Below are 18,932 nucleotides of genomic sequence, written 5' to 3' on the forward strand. Positions count from 1 at the left end.
AACGTCCTACCTGTTGTGCTACCACTCCATCCCCCCACCTCATCTTTGAGCTTGGACGAAGCTCTGGGAGAGATTTAAGTTCATCATGGCCTTGACCCAGAGACTCCGCAGGGAACCCCAGAGGACAGCAGCTCACGGGAGATTCCTCCGGACCACGCCACTACGTCCTCCCACCGCCCACTCCAAATGAACTCCGGGGGCCACAAACTTCCGGAAGAAAAACCCAGATACAGGGGACCAGGGACGGAAGACTCCAGGCCACATGCTGGCGGCGGGGACGGGCGTCCCTTCCAGTCCCCATCCTTGGGGTCCTGGCTGTCAGCCCACCAACTGACTCGGGTGCCATCTCAGCGCATCAAGGACATTGATCCAGAGACTCCCAAATCAATCTCAAAATGGATTAGCTCCTTACAGAGATATCTCCAGACCCCAATCATTCACAATTTTAGAATTCCAGCAGCGGGGCGACTTCTCATGATATTCATAATAAGCAATAGAAAATCTGGCATCTGCCTGTGGTAGGCAGACTTGTATGGTGGTGGGAAGGTGTAATGGTGGTGGGATTGGTGTTGAAATATTGAATGTAATCAATTAATGTGAACAACCTTATGAAAATAAAATTTAGAAATTAAACAGCTTGGGGGCTGGAGCGATAGCACAGCGGATAGGGCTTTTGCCTTGCACACGGCCAACCCAGGTTCTATTCCCAGCATCCCATATGGTCCCCCAAGCACCGCCAGAATTTCTGAGTGCAGAGCCAGGAGTAACCCCTGAGCATCGCCGGGTGTGACCCAAAAAGCAAAAAATAAACAAATAAATAAAAAACTTTTAAAATCTTGGGCAAAGTTTCCTATTGCTCCTACTCTTTTATTATTTTATTATTTTTATTTGGAGTTGTGGGAGGGCTGGGAGGTAGAACTGGACACAACAGGTCTTGGCAATAGGCTATATGCAGTGTCTGAGATTGAACTCAGGTCTGCAGCATCCAAGGGCACTTTCCCCTGGACCTGACTTCTACTTCCTAAAAAACTTTGTACATTGGGACCAGGGATGTGGCACAAATGATAGAGTATATGGTTTGCTTGTGAGAGACGCTGAATTTCATCTCCAGCTTGGGTGTGACCCCAACAAGTAGAAAAAAAATATTCTTTATTGTGATATCAAGAGCTTGAAGTCTATGATCTGAATTATATTCCGGCACTTCTGCACCCCTTTCCTTGTCCTAATGTATCCCTGTATGTGTATGTGTGTGTGTTAATATAATTCTACAGCTATACCAGCCATACTTGCAGACTCACAGAGCTTTATAAACAAATGACATGAATAATGAAAGTAATTTTATTAAAAAATACTTGCAGTGGGCCAGGGATATTGCTCAACAGTAGAGTGTGAATGCTTGTGAAGCCCTGAGTTCCAATCTTGACAATGCAAAAAGAAAAGGAAAATGAAAAAACTTAATTCACATTTGCCATGTCAAAAATTTAAGAAGGGTGAAGTGTTATTTCGTTTTAATTTGAGCCACACCTAGCAATGCCCAAGGCTTGCTCCTGGCACTGAACTCGGGAATTACTCCTGGAAGTATTTAGGGGACCATATGGGATTACAAGGATCGAGCTCTGGTCTGTGTGCAAGGCAAATGCCCGCCCCACTGTACTATTATTCCATGCCTCTTTTATATGTCGAGGGCCCACATCCTTTAGCACTCAGGGGTCACTGCTGGCTCTGCACACAGGGATTACTCCTGGAGGGTTCAGGAGACCCTATATGGTACCAGAGATCGAACTCAAAGGCCTTACCCACTATAGTATATATCCAGCCCTTACGAAATATAGTTCTATATATTTTTTCAGTTCTATATATTTGTTTCCTGTTTCCTGTGTTATAGATAACACTGACAGGTCACTCTTCTTAAATACTAATTTACATAAATGTTTTTGGTGGAACCACACTCAGCCATATTCAAGAATTACTCCTGGCTCTGTACATGGAGGTCATTCCTGGCAGTCGCTCAGGGACCACATGCAGTGCTTGCTCCAGGACTGTTCCAGCTGGCTGCATGTAAGGCAAGTACCTTACCTACTGTCCTCTCCAGTCCTACAGAAATATTTTTTTTTTCAGTTTCTTCCCAGAGTGCCCAGAGGCATAGCGTTTTTTTTTTAATTTTATTGATTCACCGTGAGATAGTTACAAGCTTTCATGTCTGAGTTACAATCACATAATGATCAAATACCCAGTATTATTCTTGAACTCTCATAACCCTTATAGACTAGTGGTATTTCCAATTTATCAGACAAAGAAACTAAGGTTCAGTGTTTCAGTGTCTCGTTTTGCTGTTTTGGGGGCTACCTGAGGCTCTGCTCAGGACTAAATCCTGGCTCTGTGCTCAGGGATCCTGGCAGAGCTTAGGGGACCATATGGGGTGCTGGGGATCAAACCCAGTGGCTGCTTGGCAAGACAAGCATGTACCTGCTGTTTTATTGTTCAGACCCTTAGTCTTTCAATGTCTTGGCTGCAGCCAGAATACTTGTTTCAAAACTAAATCAGATCGGGGGTGGGGCAGGGGATGCTGAGCAACAGAATAGCAGGTAGAGTGTTTTCCTTGCACGCTGCTGACCCTGGTTTGTCGGCCAAGCACCCCATATGGTCACTCAGAGCCCCACAAGTAATTCTTGAGTGCAGAGCCAAAAGCGACCCTGGGCATTGCCTGGTGTGACCCAGAAACTTAAAAAAAAAAAAACCAACAATAACCAAACAACAACTATTGGGTCTGACTCCAAAGCCTGTGCTCTCAACTCTTATTGCCCACTCTATTGACATCTGACAGGAAAGTGGGACGTTTGAAGCAAATCAAGGAAAGGAAATCAAAGAGTGGAGAAAACAGTAGGCATTCGAACGTCTGGGGACGAGGTGAAGAGTGAGCAGAGGTCACTGCGGGAAGAGACAGCACCCCAGACAAAATCTCCTTGTGAGTTCCAGGTTAGCCTGCGTGACTAGGTTTGGCAGGAACTTGGGTTTTCTGGGCAGCTGTCGCCTAATGTCTTGTAACCCCTTTGAATGGACCCAGAGACCTGGGTTCCAAGATTTCCACGCAAACATTTAGATCTTGGAGTTGGTGCCAAAGGAGAATTTTATTTTCTCTGACCCCAAAATTCGCCAGCATGGGATAGAGTCCGAAAGTCTTCACTGTGGGGACTATTCTCTGAATCACTAAAGATTTGTTTGCTCTGAGTCAGATTCTCCGATTTGCAGCTTCTCAGAGAATAATCCCAGCTCAGTGCTCAAGGGGTCACTTCCAGACATGTTTAGGAAGTGCCAGGATCAAACTGGGGGTTGCCTGCACGCAACTGCATGACTGAGTGCCACAGCCCCTGTACTCTGTCCCACTTCTTAGTCATCTTATCTACTTCATTCTTTTAGATTTCCAGACCTTTTCCCATGGGCAGTATTTCAGTTTCATGGGCAAAGCTCAAGAAATTCTGCAAAAACTCAAGAATTTCTGCAAGCAAAATTCCTGCCTTTCTTCCTTCCTCCCACCTTCCCTCCCTCTCTTTCATCCCTTCTCTGCTTTTTTCTGTTTCTTTGCAGGTCACACCTAGCAGTGCTCAGTTTCCATCTTGCTCTGCACTCAGGGATCACTCCTGACTCACTGTACTCTCTCTCCAGCCCCTAACAAAGGGAGGACAGTGCTATATAAACACTGTCTTCCCGTTGTTCATTGATTTGCTCAAGGGGGCCCAGTAAAGTCTCCATTGTGAGACTTCTTGTCGTGACTGTGTTTGGCATATCGAATACGTCACGGGGAGCTTGCCAGGCTTCACCGTGCGGGCGAGATACTCTCGGTAGCTTGCCGGGCTCTCCGAGAGGGGCAGAGGAATAATAAAAAAAAATCTGGGTCTCAAACTTGTGCATTATTTATTTTTGCTTTTTTCAGGACTATACCTGGCAATGCTTGGGGGATTACTCCTGGCTCTTCACTCAGAAATTACTCCTGGCGGTGCTCAGGGTGTAGGATAGGATGCCAGGAATAGAACCTGGATGCCCCATATGAAAAAGGCAATCGCCTTATCCACTGTATTCTCTGATTCCTGGATTATTCACTTTTAAATGTTCTTCTTGGGCCACACCCAGAGGTGTTCAGAACTTACTCCTCTCTCTGTCCTCAGGGATCATCACTCTGGCATGTTGGGGAGGGGGACTTAGATGTTGCTGGGGTTGAGCCTGAGTCAGTGATGTACAACGCAAGCGCCACAACTCCTGAACACTCTCTGACCTATTTTGTGTGTTTGTTTGATTTTGGGTTCAGGGTTCATGCCTGACAGGGCTTGGGGACCATATGTGATGTCAGAGATCGAACTCAGGTCAGCCATTGCAAAGAGTGCCCTACCACTGTACTATTGTTCCAGCCCGAGTCCAAGATTTTTAAAAGAATTAACTTTAATCATACACACTGCCTTCTCTGTGCATACTGCTTAGAAAACAGATTGTGCAAATATCCATGCATACTGCTTAGGAGAGTAAAAGACCAAGTCTCTGCCTTCCATAATTCCTTTAAACTTGCAAGATAAGGTGCACAAAAGGATAACAAAATCTCCTGCAAGCAAGGCAAGTACACTAACCTTTGTACTATTTCTCTAGGCTCTGGTCAATTATCCTTGTAGCTCTTGCTAACTTACAAGAAACATCATGAATCACTCTATAAATCCCCCTCCCCCCTCCTTCACACCTTAAAGCAGTTTCAGTACAATACTGAGGCAGAGAAAGCAGAGAATGTACTGTACCAACAGATCTATCAGGTTGACTTTTATAACAGCCCCAGTTACCACATGCAAAGCTGCTCCTCAAATCCTGACTCATAGAAACTAAGAAATGGTTGTTATCAGCCCAGTCAAAGTTGAGGATTACAAAGCAGCAACTATTTGAAGGAAAGGGCAATATGAAATTTGGGGGATTATGGGGCTAATAATGGAACTCAAGGAACTGTAGACACTAACAGCTCCTCTGAGCAAATTCTAATAACATGGTAGTCCAGAATGCAGGTCACTGAGAGGCATTTATTTCCTTTTCCTTCTTTCAGCAGTGCTAGAAATGGAACCCAGGGACCCATACACACATTTTTTTACCATTGGGTCACACTGTGTGTCCCATTTACTCCTTTTGTTTTCTGGGCCACATCCATCAGTGCAGGGAATCCGAGATGGTGCTCTTCCTGCAGTCTGTGCTCTCCCGGTCTTCTGTTCTTTGCCAACAGCAGGTTAGGAGACAGTGGATGGGAAACTTAGCTACTCTCTTCCGATTCTCATCATCTTTCTTACAAAAATTGTTAGGAATTTGAAGACTTGGTTCTGAACATAACACATGGGGAGCACCCCATGTTGTTGGGGATTTCCTGGATGTTAGAAAAATGAGAATTCACCTCACTATTGTCAATACTGTTATCCATTAAGTGAACGGCCAAGAAAAAAAAATATCCTTCTTCAGTTTTGAGGTGTTTTAGCCACAGTCAGCAGTACTAAGGGCTTACTCCTGGCTCTGTGCTCAGTAGTGGACCATATGGAGTGCTGGGGGTTGAAACGGAGTCATAAAAAGGGAAAGTGCTCGGTATTATCTCTCAGGACACCAAACAAGAAAATTTATTGTTTGCAAAGTTTATGTTCTTTTCATTCATGAAAAACAAAAGAAATGACCACAGGAGTTTATATTTTAATTTCAGTGTTTCAATTAATTACAAATACAATTTTTTAAAACAGAACCTGTTTGTATGTCAAGTTGTTGTGGATCATGATAAAATATTCTAGGCAGCATTAAAAAGTTACACGAGTAGGAAATATGTTTTAGGTATCAGTTTATCACTAGCATGTTAACAATAAAAACATAAATAAAGATTTTACGACAAAAGAATTTAAAGTATCTGGACAGCTATGGAGATGTTCATTTTGACAGAAGATGTAGCAGGTATGTTAGACACCTATGCCCCAAAAGTTAAAATTCCTTTCTTCCTTACTACGCTCATAACTAATCACAACTGCAGTAGCTTATTACACCCCTAAATTAGTATTTCAGGTATATGCCACAGAGACTTTTTATTAAATAGATTTTTAAGTACTAAAAATTTAAATGCTTCTCTGTTAAAAAAATCAGTAGCAATTATTAAACAGAGACCAGTTAGTCATGTACCTAAATCTAAAGTTGTATTTAAAAAGAGAAATCTATCTGTACTGCCTATGTCTGGGGGTGGGGGAGAAGATAGGAATAGGACCCCATTACATCAAAATTCTCATCTTCAAACACTTCATCAGTCCCTAGGCAGAACTCCAGATGTGCCAATGGCACTTTCTCTCCTCTTGTTCCCATCCTTAATTATAGATTACTCATTTAGTAAAAATATTTTGCACCTAAATTTTTTTTCTCTGGAGTATGACGTGGGTGGGGATGGGCTGGGCCATATCTAGTGGTGTTCAAAAGTGACCTCTGGCATGCTGAGGGACCACGTGTGATTCTGCAGATGGAGCCAGGGTGAAACAGCTACAAGTTGGACAAAGATATTATACCTCCTGTACATCTCTCTGGCCCTGTATCTGAATCTCTTAACTTTAGTCCATCCTCCATTTCGGCACACAGTATGCTGAAACATATGTTTATCTTGACAAGTTGCTACAGTGTAAGATTATGTAATACAAAAAAGGCAAGTTAACTGAACAAAATGAACACCAAGTTATGCTAGTGTCCTCTTGAGTGAGATCACTATTTGGCAAGAGCTTTAATGTAAAGTTTAAAAACAAAAACTAATGATGAAACACAAAGACAATAGAAATATAAGTTATTTATTCATCAGTCCACTTACAAAGCAGGTGGCTTAATGCAAGCTTATTGACATCTTCACATATGACCCATGGGAACATGTCTTCCACATACAGGCAGTGATGTCACTGACTGGATGCAACTGCAATCTGGGCATAGTATAAGCACATTAGACATAAAATTAGGCTATCCTGTATATGAAAGTATCTGGTAATATGCATCCTGAAGTGGATTAAAACTTTCTCCAAAGGAGAAATGTTAGTACATTAACTTAACTTTATACTCTATATTATGCAGTAAATCTTAACTATAGAAATTAAAATTTAAATCAGTGATCGACTCTTGGTAACGTATGAAGTGGGAGTCTAAAACCAGAGCAACAGTAGGTTAACAGTATAATTTGTGCCTCACAGTATCTGCAGATTTACTGTTTTCAAGTTTAAAGAGAAATAAAACAAGAGACATGTAGGTTCAGCTGACTTTATTTATCTTTAAACTAATAAAAATCCCTTAAAACGATCCTGGGACATTTAGAAGTTCTATGAATGCAGATACCTGCCAATGATTGCAATTCTAAATCTTGACTGAATGTGCTGACAAAATTAATGTAAGCAGATAAGTACATAAAGACTATACGTACTTATCAGAAGACTGAACAAATTCTACATGTCTTCTTCAATTTCCCTAAAATTTTGTTAAATCTGCAATTATGTACAATCCAGCTAATTGAAATTAATATTAGTGTTCATCAGAGCTGTTTCACAGCAGCAAAAATTGAATCAGGGAAATAAAGTTCTAAACAATGTAGGAAAAAAAGATAAATACAATCAGAACAGCAGTCTCAATGAAAGATATCAATATTCAACTCTATCTGCACTGTGCCAAAAGGAAAAGGATACACCAAGAAATTTTCTAGTGATCACTCTGGTGATAGGAATACCACCTGCATCTGACTGAATATGGTTTGTATTCTGTTCCCAGCATTAAGGATGGTATTAACTCAAAATATCCATATTGTAATTATACAGCAGCCATTTTGTCCTAATTAAGGAATGTCTTAATACACAATATTATCATTTTCTAGAGGATCTTTATACATTAAACTAAAGCACATGATTGATTAAATTAAAGGTTAGTAATGGATAAAAAAAAATTCATAATTCTCAAGTCCCAATACTATGTAAAAAAAACAAAAAGACCACAAAATTCTACTTACTAAAGCAGCTAATCTTGCCTGCAAGTTTAGGGTCACAAGCCCATAATATGTGCAAAGAAATGCAATACAAGGAACCATGCAAAAATACAGTAAAATGATACAGGAAAAATGTCAAATCTAGAAAAAAAAAAAGCTTTTATAAATACATCAAAATCAACTGTATACATAAACTGTAGATCTAGCATTAGTTGTACCATATAGCAGAGCCAGCACTCGAAGTTCCAGGCTTCCAAATCTGCGCAGGTAAGTCATGCCATCTTTGGTTGACTGCAGTACCAGGAGGATGGGAATGAGAGGGAGGGCAAGAGTTTTGAAACATGGTGTCAACTTTCACTGGGCAGCTGGGCCTCAATGTCCACTCTACATATGGGGCACTTCTTATTGGTGATCAACCACTGGTCAACACACACTTGGTGGAAAAGGTGCATACAGGGAAGGCGTCTATGGTAAGTAAACAAAATAAAAGCAAATGTCAATTTTATGGTAAAGCATATACAGTGATTTGTAACCAAATGATATGTACAATAACTCAGGAGTATTTTCAAGTTTCTAGGTACCATTCTCTTATAGAAATAAACAAACCTCTCTAATGAGTTAAACCTAATACCAAAGATGAGCACTCTGGGCAATAAAATGTATAAGAAACCACAATGCAGCTAGGAAACAACCAAATTAACTGAACAATATCTATTTCTTATAAGCTGTAAAAATAAGAATTACACTGGCAGTTATTCTAGTTCTATTACTATTCATGGGACTGCCGCATATACTGAAGCTGGCTCTAAGCTTCCTGGTACACAACTTCAAATACACTTCTGCTGAGGGGTGGGGGCTCCCCAGCAGTGCTCAGGGATAAAAGGTGCCAGGGATCAAACACGAGGCACACAGGCAAAGCTTGCACTCCAACACTCTGGCTCTCTCTGGAGTCAAAAACTTTTTTTTTTTTCATTATACCTGGTGGGGTTCAGGGCTTACTCCTTGCAATGTAGAGGATGTGGGTCAGGATAGGAGGCAGAGACTGTATACTATGCCAGGAACTGAACTCAAGATATGCCATATGCAAGGAAAGTGCCTTAAAGTGCCTAGTCCTCCAAATACACTTTTTAAAGCCATTGCTGACATGTGAAGTACCTTAAAAATATTATTTTATCTTATTCTCTCAAAAACATTAAAACTCATACTGTAAATATATAGCACCCATGTTGGGCTAATTAAGGATTATCTTATTTTCTAAATTTGTTGTTCTTATATTTACTTAATATATCCAGATTTTTTTAAATGTAGTACTATTAATTATATCCAGATGTTTTATAAATACAGTTTCTAAGATGTTCCAATTACTCCTTGAATAGTAAAGTTAAAACAATTTATATCTTTATAAACTTTCATTAGGACTATGATGTTCATCACAGGGGTTATTCCTGGCTCTGCACTCAGGAATTACCCCTGGCGACACTCAGGGGACCATATGGGATGCTGGGAATCGAACCCTGGTTGGCCACACGCAAGGAAAACGCCCTACCCGCTGTGCTATTGCTCCAGCCCCAAGACTACGATGTTCAAATAACCTTATATGTATATGGTATTGTAACTGTTTCTTCTCTCAGTCAAATGAAAGTATGAGTTATCCTTATAAATTACAGTAATACAAAGTTATTACATGGTTCTATTACGTACAATCACAGAAACTGTTAAACAGTTATATTAGAGAATGGGTTATATTAAAAAAAACTGAACAAAACTATTAGTTAATTGGGAATATGTCTGAAAATAGTAGTAGTTTAACAACATGTTGTATACCACAAAGTACATGAAGACAATAGTCCGAAAAATTGATAGGGAATTTTAGGTCAATTTATAACACACTTACAATTACAATTTATGAAAACATTGCATGGAGCTAATCTGGATCCTCTTTAAACATTGGGCAATATTTTAAATTCCTTTTGGAGGGGAGAGGTCCACACTCTGAGGTGCTCAGGGGATATATGTAGTATCAGGGATTAAATGTAGGACAGTCATATGCAAGGCAAGCACCCTACCTGCTATACTATCTCTCTGGATCCTAAATTCTGAAAATATATTAATAAAAATATAATATTGTGTACTCCACAGCCTCTCAAATTCTTCTTCCTATAGACTTATTGAAGATAATTATGACCATAAAATTTCCCTGGTTAAGTCTTGGTGGGGCCCTAAAAGTGAATAAGGTATTTCCCAACCCTTCACTGGTACTACAGAGATCTGAATCTCTCAATTCTTTCTATTCTTTTACTCTACTTTCTATTCTTTCACTCACTGTGCGAAGGCAACTCTACATATCAGAGATTAGCAACAGTATGCCAGAAGTAATCTTTAGTTTCTAGCTGATCTTCAAATATAATTTCTTCTATTGTCTTAACAAGGGTTTTGGGTAATTAGTATCTAGTTACCTCACATCTTCACCTTCCTCTAAAATAGACAAACAGATAGTACATTTTTCCTCTGTGTCTTCCTCAGTCCCTTCTTCCCCATCTTGTTTGCAGTGCAGTTTCCTCTGTGAGAACCAATCAGTTGTTACCTTATTAGTAGAGATGACATTATTGAACAACTGAGTAAAGTCTGCATTTATGTGAAAAACAAAACAAAACAAAACATTCACCCACAACTTATCTCCCAGGTATAATTACTTAATGAAAAAATTAAATGACTACGTTCAAATACTCTTACATAATGTATCAAAAGCAAAACTGACTGTTCATTACCTAAAAATTTTATTAAGTTCATTAGTTTAAATCCACAACTCGGATGACAATAGAAATTATTTTGTCCTATCATAAGCATAGCTAATCTTTGTTTCAGTAATGTTTCAAGCTAATGCCGATAATAGTATTTTACTCAGTGAAAAGACTTAAATTTAGTGGTAATGTTATTAACGCTCCTAGAAAATAGGTAAAAAGATTTAATTATAGCACTCTATATTTTACATATAACACATTTAACATATCCCCAACTTTGAAATATAATACCACGTATGAGATTGATATTTAACGTTTTCCCAACTTCTAAATAAAATACACCACATATGAAATTGAGAACAGAATACAAGAAATATTGCCCAACTAAATGTCCATTAAAATAAATAGTTAACATACTGTCATATAATGGAAATCTTTATTAACAACCAAAAAGACTAGAAGTGATGACCAGACATTGACATAGAACAAAATACCCCAAACTTTATAATATCCTCTTTGTCCTGTTTAGTCTTTGAGTCTCACCAGCAGTACTCAGGGGCTGTTTCTTGCTCTGTGCTCAAAGCGTAACCCCTGGTGGTATTTGGGGCATTCTGTGCAATGCCAGGGATTAGAACACGATAGGCAAAGTGCAAATCAAATGCCTTAACCCATGAACCTCTCTAGCCCCAGTGTTTACTTTCTAAGAGGAAAAAAATACATAAATGCATAAAAACATCCCAAAAAATTACCTAAGAAATCCTTATTCACAAATCTTCTTTTGAGAAAGAAGACTGGGGATCAGTAGGATAAACTTCAGAGTGATATTCTTGTACTTTCTATTTTTTATGTATTATTTTAATGAAAATGTACTTATATAGTTACAAATTCAAAAGTCCAAAACATTAAATTTTACAGATCTCTACGATGATATTATAGAAGTTACAGAGTAAGCCCTTACCTTTTTGTATTTGTGTGGATATGTACATCTTTCAATTGTCCCCTGTGATGCTCCACGGTTGACATTTCCTAATCTTTCTTCTAAATGTATCAGTTCCTGGAAGTCAACATTAACTAGTATTATAAACAAGGATGATTATTCCCTTAACAGCACAATCTTAACTGAAAAAGCAATAAATTTCCAAACTAGAGTGGTCAAAAAGACCTATGATGTAGAAATAAGTGGCTGTTGATATACATGGTTGTTTATTTGGCTGGTTTTGGAGCCACACCTGGCTATACTCAGAACTCACTCCTAGCTTTTGTGCTCAGGTACGTTAGGGACCAAATGTGTTGTCAGGGACTAGGGACAGAACCCAGGTTAGCTACAAGTCAGTGCCAACAAGTGCTTTGCTGACTACACCCGGTATATATCATTTTTTTATATAGGGTAATATAAGATTGTTTATTTTCCTTGGCCAACTGAGGACATGTAGAAAGTTATTATTACAAATTAGAACAATACAGTATATAGATGCTTACTCTAGTATATAGAAGAAAAAACCAATAATCCTATACCTCACTAACTCCAAATTTCAAATCAACATAAAGATACAAAAGTTTAAATCAACCAAATAAATGATCTGCTCTTAATGAAACTTTCATTTTTAAACATCTGGTTATAACATCTGAATTATTAGGTTTCTTTTTCTTCAGTAATGCTTTTTTAAAAAAAAATTAGGCTTAAAGATTTATAGTAATTTAATCATGTCCCCTATTTTTAATATTTGATCTTTTCATTACTTGTTTATGTTTCTGGACTGACTTAGTGATTCTGGGGTTAACCAGGGCTGCAGCCAGAGGTGATGTGGCATTGGGGATTGATTCTGGGGTCCTTCGCATGCTAGGATTGGAACCCAGGGCTTCATAAAAGTAAGGTAGTGCTCTGACACTAAGATACACCCCCCAGACTTTTCTTCTTATTATTCTTGGTTTTGGAGCACACTTGGCTGTGCTCAGGGATTACTCCTTGTTATTCACTCAGGGATCACTCCTGGAAGGGCTTGAGTACATATGGAGTATAACGAATGAAATCCGAGTCAGTCATGTGCAAGGCCAGTGCCTTACCTCCTGTATGTACCATTTGTCAGGACCCTATTTTTCTCTAAAAAGCATGGGTAACGTTTTTTGGTTTTGCATGGGTATGTTTTTAAGATTATAATTGTTTTTTGATTTTTGGCCACACCCAGCAGTGCTTAGGGATTACTGCTGGCAGTGCTTGGAAACCATAGGCGGTGCAGGGCAACAAGCTGGGGTCAGTCACTATGATTTGGATTAATTATAATCTTTCCATAAACCTCCCAGAACCATATCAGAAATTGATTTTTTATTGCCTGGTTATCCCCAAGTACTGCAGCAATCCTACACAATTCTGAATACTACTAGACAATCTTTGCATTAAGCATACTGGCAAATTATCTTCATTAATTTCATCATATACCTCAAAATTGCCCCTAAATGGACCTCTGAATGATGTTCCATCCAATCCTGATGAAATATATCGGATGTGAGGATAGCCTGCCATATCAGGAACCTATTTTAATAAAAGCAACAGGTTAAATTAAGAGATTCAAGTTTTACTGTAATACTGAGAAATGGAAGATCTCAATTTAGTCACAGAATTTATACATAATCCAACTATTCATTCTATAACTGGGTTAGGTTACTATAGAAGATGATCTCTTACATAATAAATCTTAAAATATAATCAATACTCTTGATAGCTATTCCACAAAACAACAGATTTCCTCTTGATTTACTTTACACAAAGAATCCTAGATTTAAAAAAGTGCCCAAATTTAAGAAATCTAAATGCAAAATGACTGAGCTTTTCATAAGATCTTGTTGGTTTGAGAGCTTTATTAAGTTTTAGAAAATGAAAATGTACAAATATTTCCAATATTCTTCAACTCCCTAAGAGTCAAAAACAAACTCCTTTGTTTTTTCATCTCATTCTATCAGTGAATGCTCTGACAGTGTTTTCTACTTTCAGTTCGGTTTGGGATCACACTGAAGTATCAGAGAACCACGTGATGCTGGGAACTGAACCCAGCCAGTCCTCCAGCATGAATGGTCTTTCTTCCTGAGCTATCTTCCTGGCCCGTTTTTCTAAAAAAAAAATTTTTAAGTGTAGCAAAACTCTTGAATTGAGGAGACAAAAAGAGGGAACAGAGCCTTTCCAGAGTGGATAAAAAATATTTTCTGATTTTTAAAATCAGGTATAGTCAAACCTGGTTATTCACAGATCCTTTTTTGTTAATTCGTATACTGAAGTTTATTTCTAACTCCATTTGTGAGCACGCACGGTCACGGTCACGGTCCTCCTGTTGTTCATCGATTTGCTCGAGCGGGCCCAGTAAGGTCTCCCTCATGAGACTTGTTACTGTGTTTGGCATATCGGATACATCACAGGTAGCTTGCCAGGCTCTGTTTGTGTGGGCGAGATACTATCGGTAGCTTGCCAGGCTCTCCAAGAGGGGCGGAGGAATCAAACTCAGGTCAGCCATGTTGGCCGCTTGTAAGGCGAACGCCCTACCGCTGTGCTATCGCTCCAATGCACAGAAGGAGCAAATTATGTGATCTGTCTGAATGGTCCAACTGTGTTTAACAAGGTTCTATCTTGTGCAGTTCTAATGCTACAAATAAGTGTCTTTGTTTTGTTCTATAATGCCAGTTTTCTTTTCTTTCTGGGTTTTATTTTTGGTTTTTATTTTTGGTTTTTGGGCCATGCCTGGAAGTACTCAGGGCTTACTCCTGGTTCGGAACCGTGCAAGGCAAGTAAGTGCCCTACCCCTGGACTAGTACTCTGGCCCCAGTGCCATTTTTCTTAATAATATGTACTTTTTTGTTGCTGACTATATTGTTTACAGCCAGTATAAGGCTGAAATGCTGGCTAAGTGCATTAGATCCTAAGTGCAGGAAAGTGCTGATGCACCTTACAGAAAATGTGAGTCCTAGTGCTGCATTCAATGTTAATGAAATCAACAGCATGTTATCAACTCAGGTACCTTAAAACAGAAACATACACAAAAACATGGTTATGATTTAACTGATTGTGACTAGGTCAATACTACAAGCCAAGGATGTCAATGATCTAACCCTGCATTTGTGACAGGAATGATGATTCTCGATTGCTAGCTCAGTGTCTGCGGCACAATTCTCTAAGTACCACTAGGTGTGACCCCAAACCAAACTTAAGCAATATGACCACCAGGAACAAGAGTCAACAAGATCAAGGGAGTGTCAGGGAGATGGCTCAGAGGGTCAGTGCACATGCTTTGCATGCTGCAGGCCCAGTTCAATCCCTGAGAAACAAGTCAGGAAGTAGCCCTGAGCACAGCTGATATGCCCAAGTCAGAATATTCCCCCAAAATGAGATTCTTAGATAGAGCACAATTTTTCCTTCCAGAAAAAACATTTTAAAAATTCTTTTACAGTGTTGGGGGCTAAAACTCAGGTCTCATGTACACAAGAAAGGCATTTTATCACTAAGTCCCAGCTCCAGTCTCCCATCTTTATAAACCTATAAAGATTTTATTTTTATTTTATTTTTTTGCTTTTTGGATCACACCTAGCAAAGCACAGGGGTTACTCCTGGCTCATGCACTCAGGAACTACTCCTGGCAGTGCTTGGGGAACCATATGGGATGCTGGCAATCGAACCTGGGTTGGCCATGTGCAAGGCAAACACCCTACCCACGGTGCTATTGCTCCAGCCACAAACCTACAAAATTGATTTCAAATCAGCCTCCACTGAAACACAATTGGTAAAAGTTTTACTAGATTTGAAAAATAATCCTTTTATGCATTGTAGCATTGTCCTCCCATTGTTCATCGATTTGCTCGAGCGGGCCCAGTAACGTCTCCATTAAGAGACTTGTTGTTACTGTGTTTGGCATATCGAATATGTCACGAGTAGCTTGCCAGGCTCATCAAACCCAGCTCTGCCGGGCCGGCTGCGTGCAAGGCAAACTCCCTACCGCTGTGCTATTGTTCCAGCCCATGCCTTCAAGTAACCTACTATTTAATATTTAATATCTGCATCTTAACTTACAATTAACATCGGTCAGTCCTCCTGTTGTTCACCGATTTGCTCGAGTGGGCCCAGTAACATTGTGAGGCTTGTTACTGTGTTTGGCATATCGAATACATCATGGGGAGCTTGCCAGGCTTTGCTGTGTGGACGAGATACTCTCGGTAGCTTGCCAAGCTCTCCGAGAGGGGCGGAAGAATCGAACTCGGGTCGGCCATGTTGGCTGCGTGCAAGGCAAACTCCCTACAGCTGTGCTATTGCTCCAGCCCATGCCTTCAAGTAACCTACTAGTTAATATCTGCATCTTAACTTACAATTAACATCAGTGTTACAAATCTCTCAGCATATAACCCAACCTCATAGACAATTTTAAGAAAACAAAATTCAGAATGAACTTCTGCTCCCACCCCCAAATCATCCACCTGCATGTGCCCTCTGCCTTCATTGGACCCCCTTCTCTAACTTTAAGGGAGAACATTTCTTTTTCCTGTTCAGAGTTACCCTCTATCACGAGTTCCATCTATTTCTGCCCCCCAGTCCCAGGGATACTATACATTTTCACTAATGATGCTGTATCTTTTCCAAAACATCTTCAAAGTTCCTCCAAACCCAAGGTGTTAATTGCAATTCCTATCTACTTCCCCTTGACAGCTAAGCTTAAAAAACAAGCAGTATCCATCATCATCCACATGTTTACCCTCGTATTACAATCTCAGAAGCACCCTCATCTCCATTACTATTACTGAAATCATTATCATTCTATATATTTTTGCTAAAAATCATATTCAAATCCTTTTCCACAGACTTATATACAACAGATACACATATAATATACATATATATTAATTTACTGTAAGAGTTAAAGATATGGCTTGAGGATCCAGAGCAAAATTAACTTCCTACTGCCTATTCCAACTGAGATACATGATCTCAGATCAACATACCCAAACCTAACCTAACCTCTTCCTTAAGCCTTCAAGTGTCTCAAACTCAAGAGAATAGCATCACTATATACCTTAATGGGTGGAGCAATAGCACAGCGGATAGGGCATTTGCCTTGCACGCAGCCAACCCGGGTTCAATTCCTCCGTTCCTCCCAGAGAGCCTGGCAACCTAACAAGAGTATCCTGCCTGCATGGCAGAGCCTGGCAAGCTCCCCATGGCGTATTTGATATGCCAAAAACAGTAACAAAAAGTCTCACAATGGAGATGTTACTGGTGCCCGCTTGAGCAAATCAATGAACAATAGGAAGTTCCTTACAGCGTACCTTAATAGCCCAGGCAGCAATGTGAAAGTCATCTTTCAGATTACCAAAATGTGTCCTGTCATTTTAAAGTCAGTTGTTATTGTCTCTGTTCAGACACTTTTCTCTTCAGCTTTTCTCTCTTTCACTGTATGGGGAAATGGGACATCTAGCAGTCCTCAGGGCTCACTCCTGATGGGACCACCACTGTATCACTGTCGTCCCATTGTTTGATTTGCTCGAGTGGGTCCCAGTTCTGAGATTTTTAGCAGCCTCTCCTTACTTGTCCTCCCTAACACTGCCGTATTGGAGGCTCTTTCAGGGTCAGGGGAATGAGACCCGTTATTGTTACTGTTTTTGGCATATCGAATATGCCTTGAGTAGCTTGCCAACTCTGCCGTGCAGGCAGGATACTCTCCGTAGCTTCTTGGGCTCTCTGAGAGGGACGGAGGTTCAGCCCGTATATAAGAGAATACAAGCAAGCAAGTACCTAAAGCAGCACATGTGTGTTTGGTATACTTTGGTCAGGCTATACAACATACTTGCCTGATGGGACCATATGAGGATTAAACCCAAGTCAGCTGCACACAAAGCAAATGTCCTACCTGCTGCACTATTGCTCCTTTAACATCCTAGTTTCTTTCATTTCACCTTAAAATCTACTTCACACCACTGAGGCAGCAATCTTTCTATGAACTGGCTAAATGACTCTAAAAACAAATATGAAAGGACATTCACCCTTTAATGTTTCCTGAATACCGGTTTCTCAGCAGAACAGTCTTCTCATTGCTGAGTAAGACCAACTAACCTCTGAGATCTAGAAATACCAACTTATTTGGTGTTTCTTTGTGCTTATGCTATTTGATAGCTCTTTACATATTAAAACATAAGAGCACTATTCTGAATTCCAAACCCTTACTAGAAATCACGTTTAAAATGAAGTATTTGGGAATCCCCTCGAAGTATCCTTAACCTCAACAAACCACTATTAGCCCCTTCTCTGTGCCACTTTTATAACTAGTATTATAAACAGCAAACTCCATAAATTCTAGTCAAACATGTTCTTTCAAACTCAAATTAGTGTGAAAACCTGAATCTATCCAATCCAGAATCAGAGACAGTACAATGCTTCTGCAGATCACAAAATAAAGTATGACTACATCAGAATGGACCATCACCATTTATGGCAAAATAACTAATGCCCCAGTGACAAAGGATCAACATTTTTACATTGGTACACAAAGAATAAACTGTCATCACATTTTTACATTAATAAGAGTATATTTTACTACACAAATTATAAACATAGATTTCAAATTTTCTGTATAATAGCTCTCAGCTTTTTTCTGTAACATCCAACAGGCTAAAAATATTTCCAGTAAAAAGCTAAGAGATGAATACTTTTAAAGGAGAATTTGAAAAACTTTTCTATTTTACCATTAAAGGAAGAGCTCCTAACTGCAAATGATGAAGTCGCGGTGGCGCATGGTAATGGGCTAAATGAGGATGCAATGCACCAGGTGTGTAAGTAGCTGCGGTCACTCCAGCTTCAATTCCCAGTTCCCTAACAAAGAGTAAGAACAACGGAACTTTTAGTCATACTTACAGTATTTTCATTTTCAACTGAAAGGAGATGTAAGACTTTAAAAAAAAAAGGTAATCTGAAACTTACACAGCTGAGAAAAGTATACCTTCGCTTCAATAGTTTACTATTTTTTTGTTCACTTCAGAAATTAAACCTCAAAAAAAAATTGATTCTGTGACCCCGGGGAACAAGGTTTTATACTGTTTCACATCACACAAAGGACTTGAAAGTTTTATTCAACTTGAAGAGCAGACAAAAAAGACCTATTTTTTTTTTTTTTTAAAAAGTGCTTATTTTAAGTTTTTTGGGTCAAATCCTGCTGTGTGCAAGATTACTCCTGGTT

The 18,932-nt window shown here is 39.5% G+C and overlaps 1 protein-coding gene across 6 annotated transcripts in view; it reads right to left on the minus strand.

Moving 5' to 3' along the window:
* Positions 1–6,800: 6,800 nt before the first annotated feature.
* RNF111 (ring finger protein 111) overlaps positions 6,801–18,932 on the minus strand; it is a 58,871-nt gene continuing 46,739 nt past the window's right edge. For 3 of the 6 annotated variants that reach the window (XM_056130747.1, XM_056130746.1, XM_056130744.1), the window contains exons 9-13: positions 18,442–18,568; positions 13,169–13,261; positions 11,690–11,785; positions 10,447–10,550; positions 6,801–8,455 (exon numbers count right to left, since the gene is read on the minus strand). In XM_056130747.1, the coding sequence (XP_055986722.1) occupies positions 8,338–8,455; positions 10,447–10,550; positions 11,690–11,785; positions 13,169–13,261; positions 18,442–18,568 (538 nt within the window). In that variant the 3' untranslated portion in view covers positions 6,801–8,337. Of the gene's footprint in view, positions 8,456–10,446; positions 10,575–11,689; positions 11,786–13,168; positions 13,262–18,441; positions 18,569–18,932 lie in introns of all 6 variants that reach the window. The other 3 variants (XM_056130743.1, XM_056130745.1, XM_056130742.1) reach the window with 1 other exon arrangement.

The sequence above is a fragment of the Sorex fumeus genome, unplaced genomic scaffold (assembly GCF_029834395.1).
Source record: "Sorex fumeus unplaced genomic scaffold, SorFum_2.1 ptg000081l, whole genome shotgun sequence".
Lineage (NCBI taxonomy): Eukaryota > Metazoa > Chordata > Mammalia > Eulipotyphla > Soricidae > Sorex > Sorex fumeus.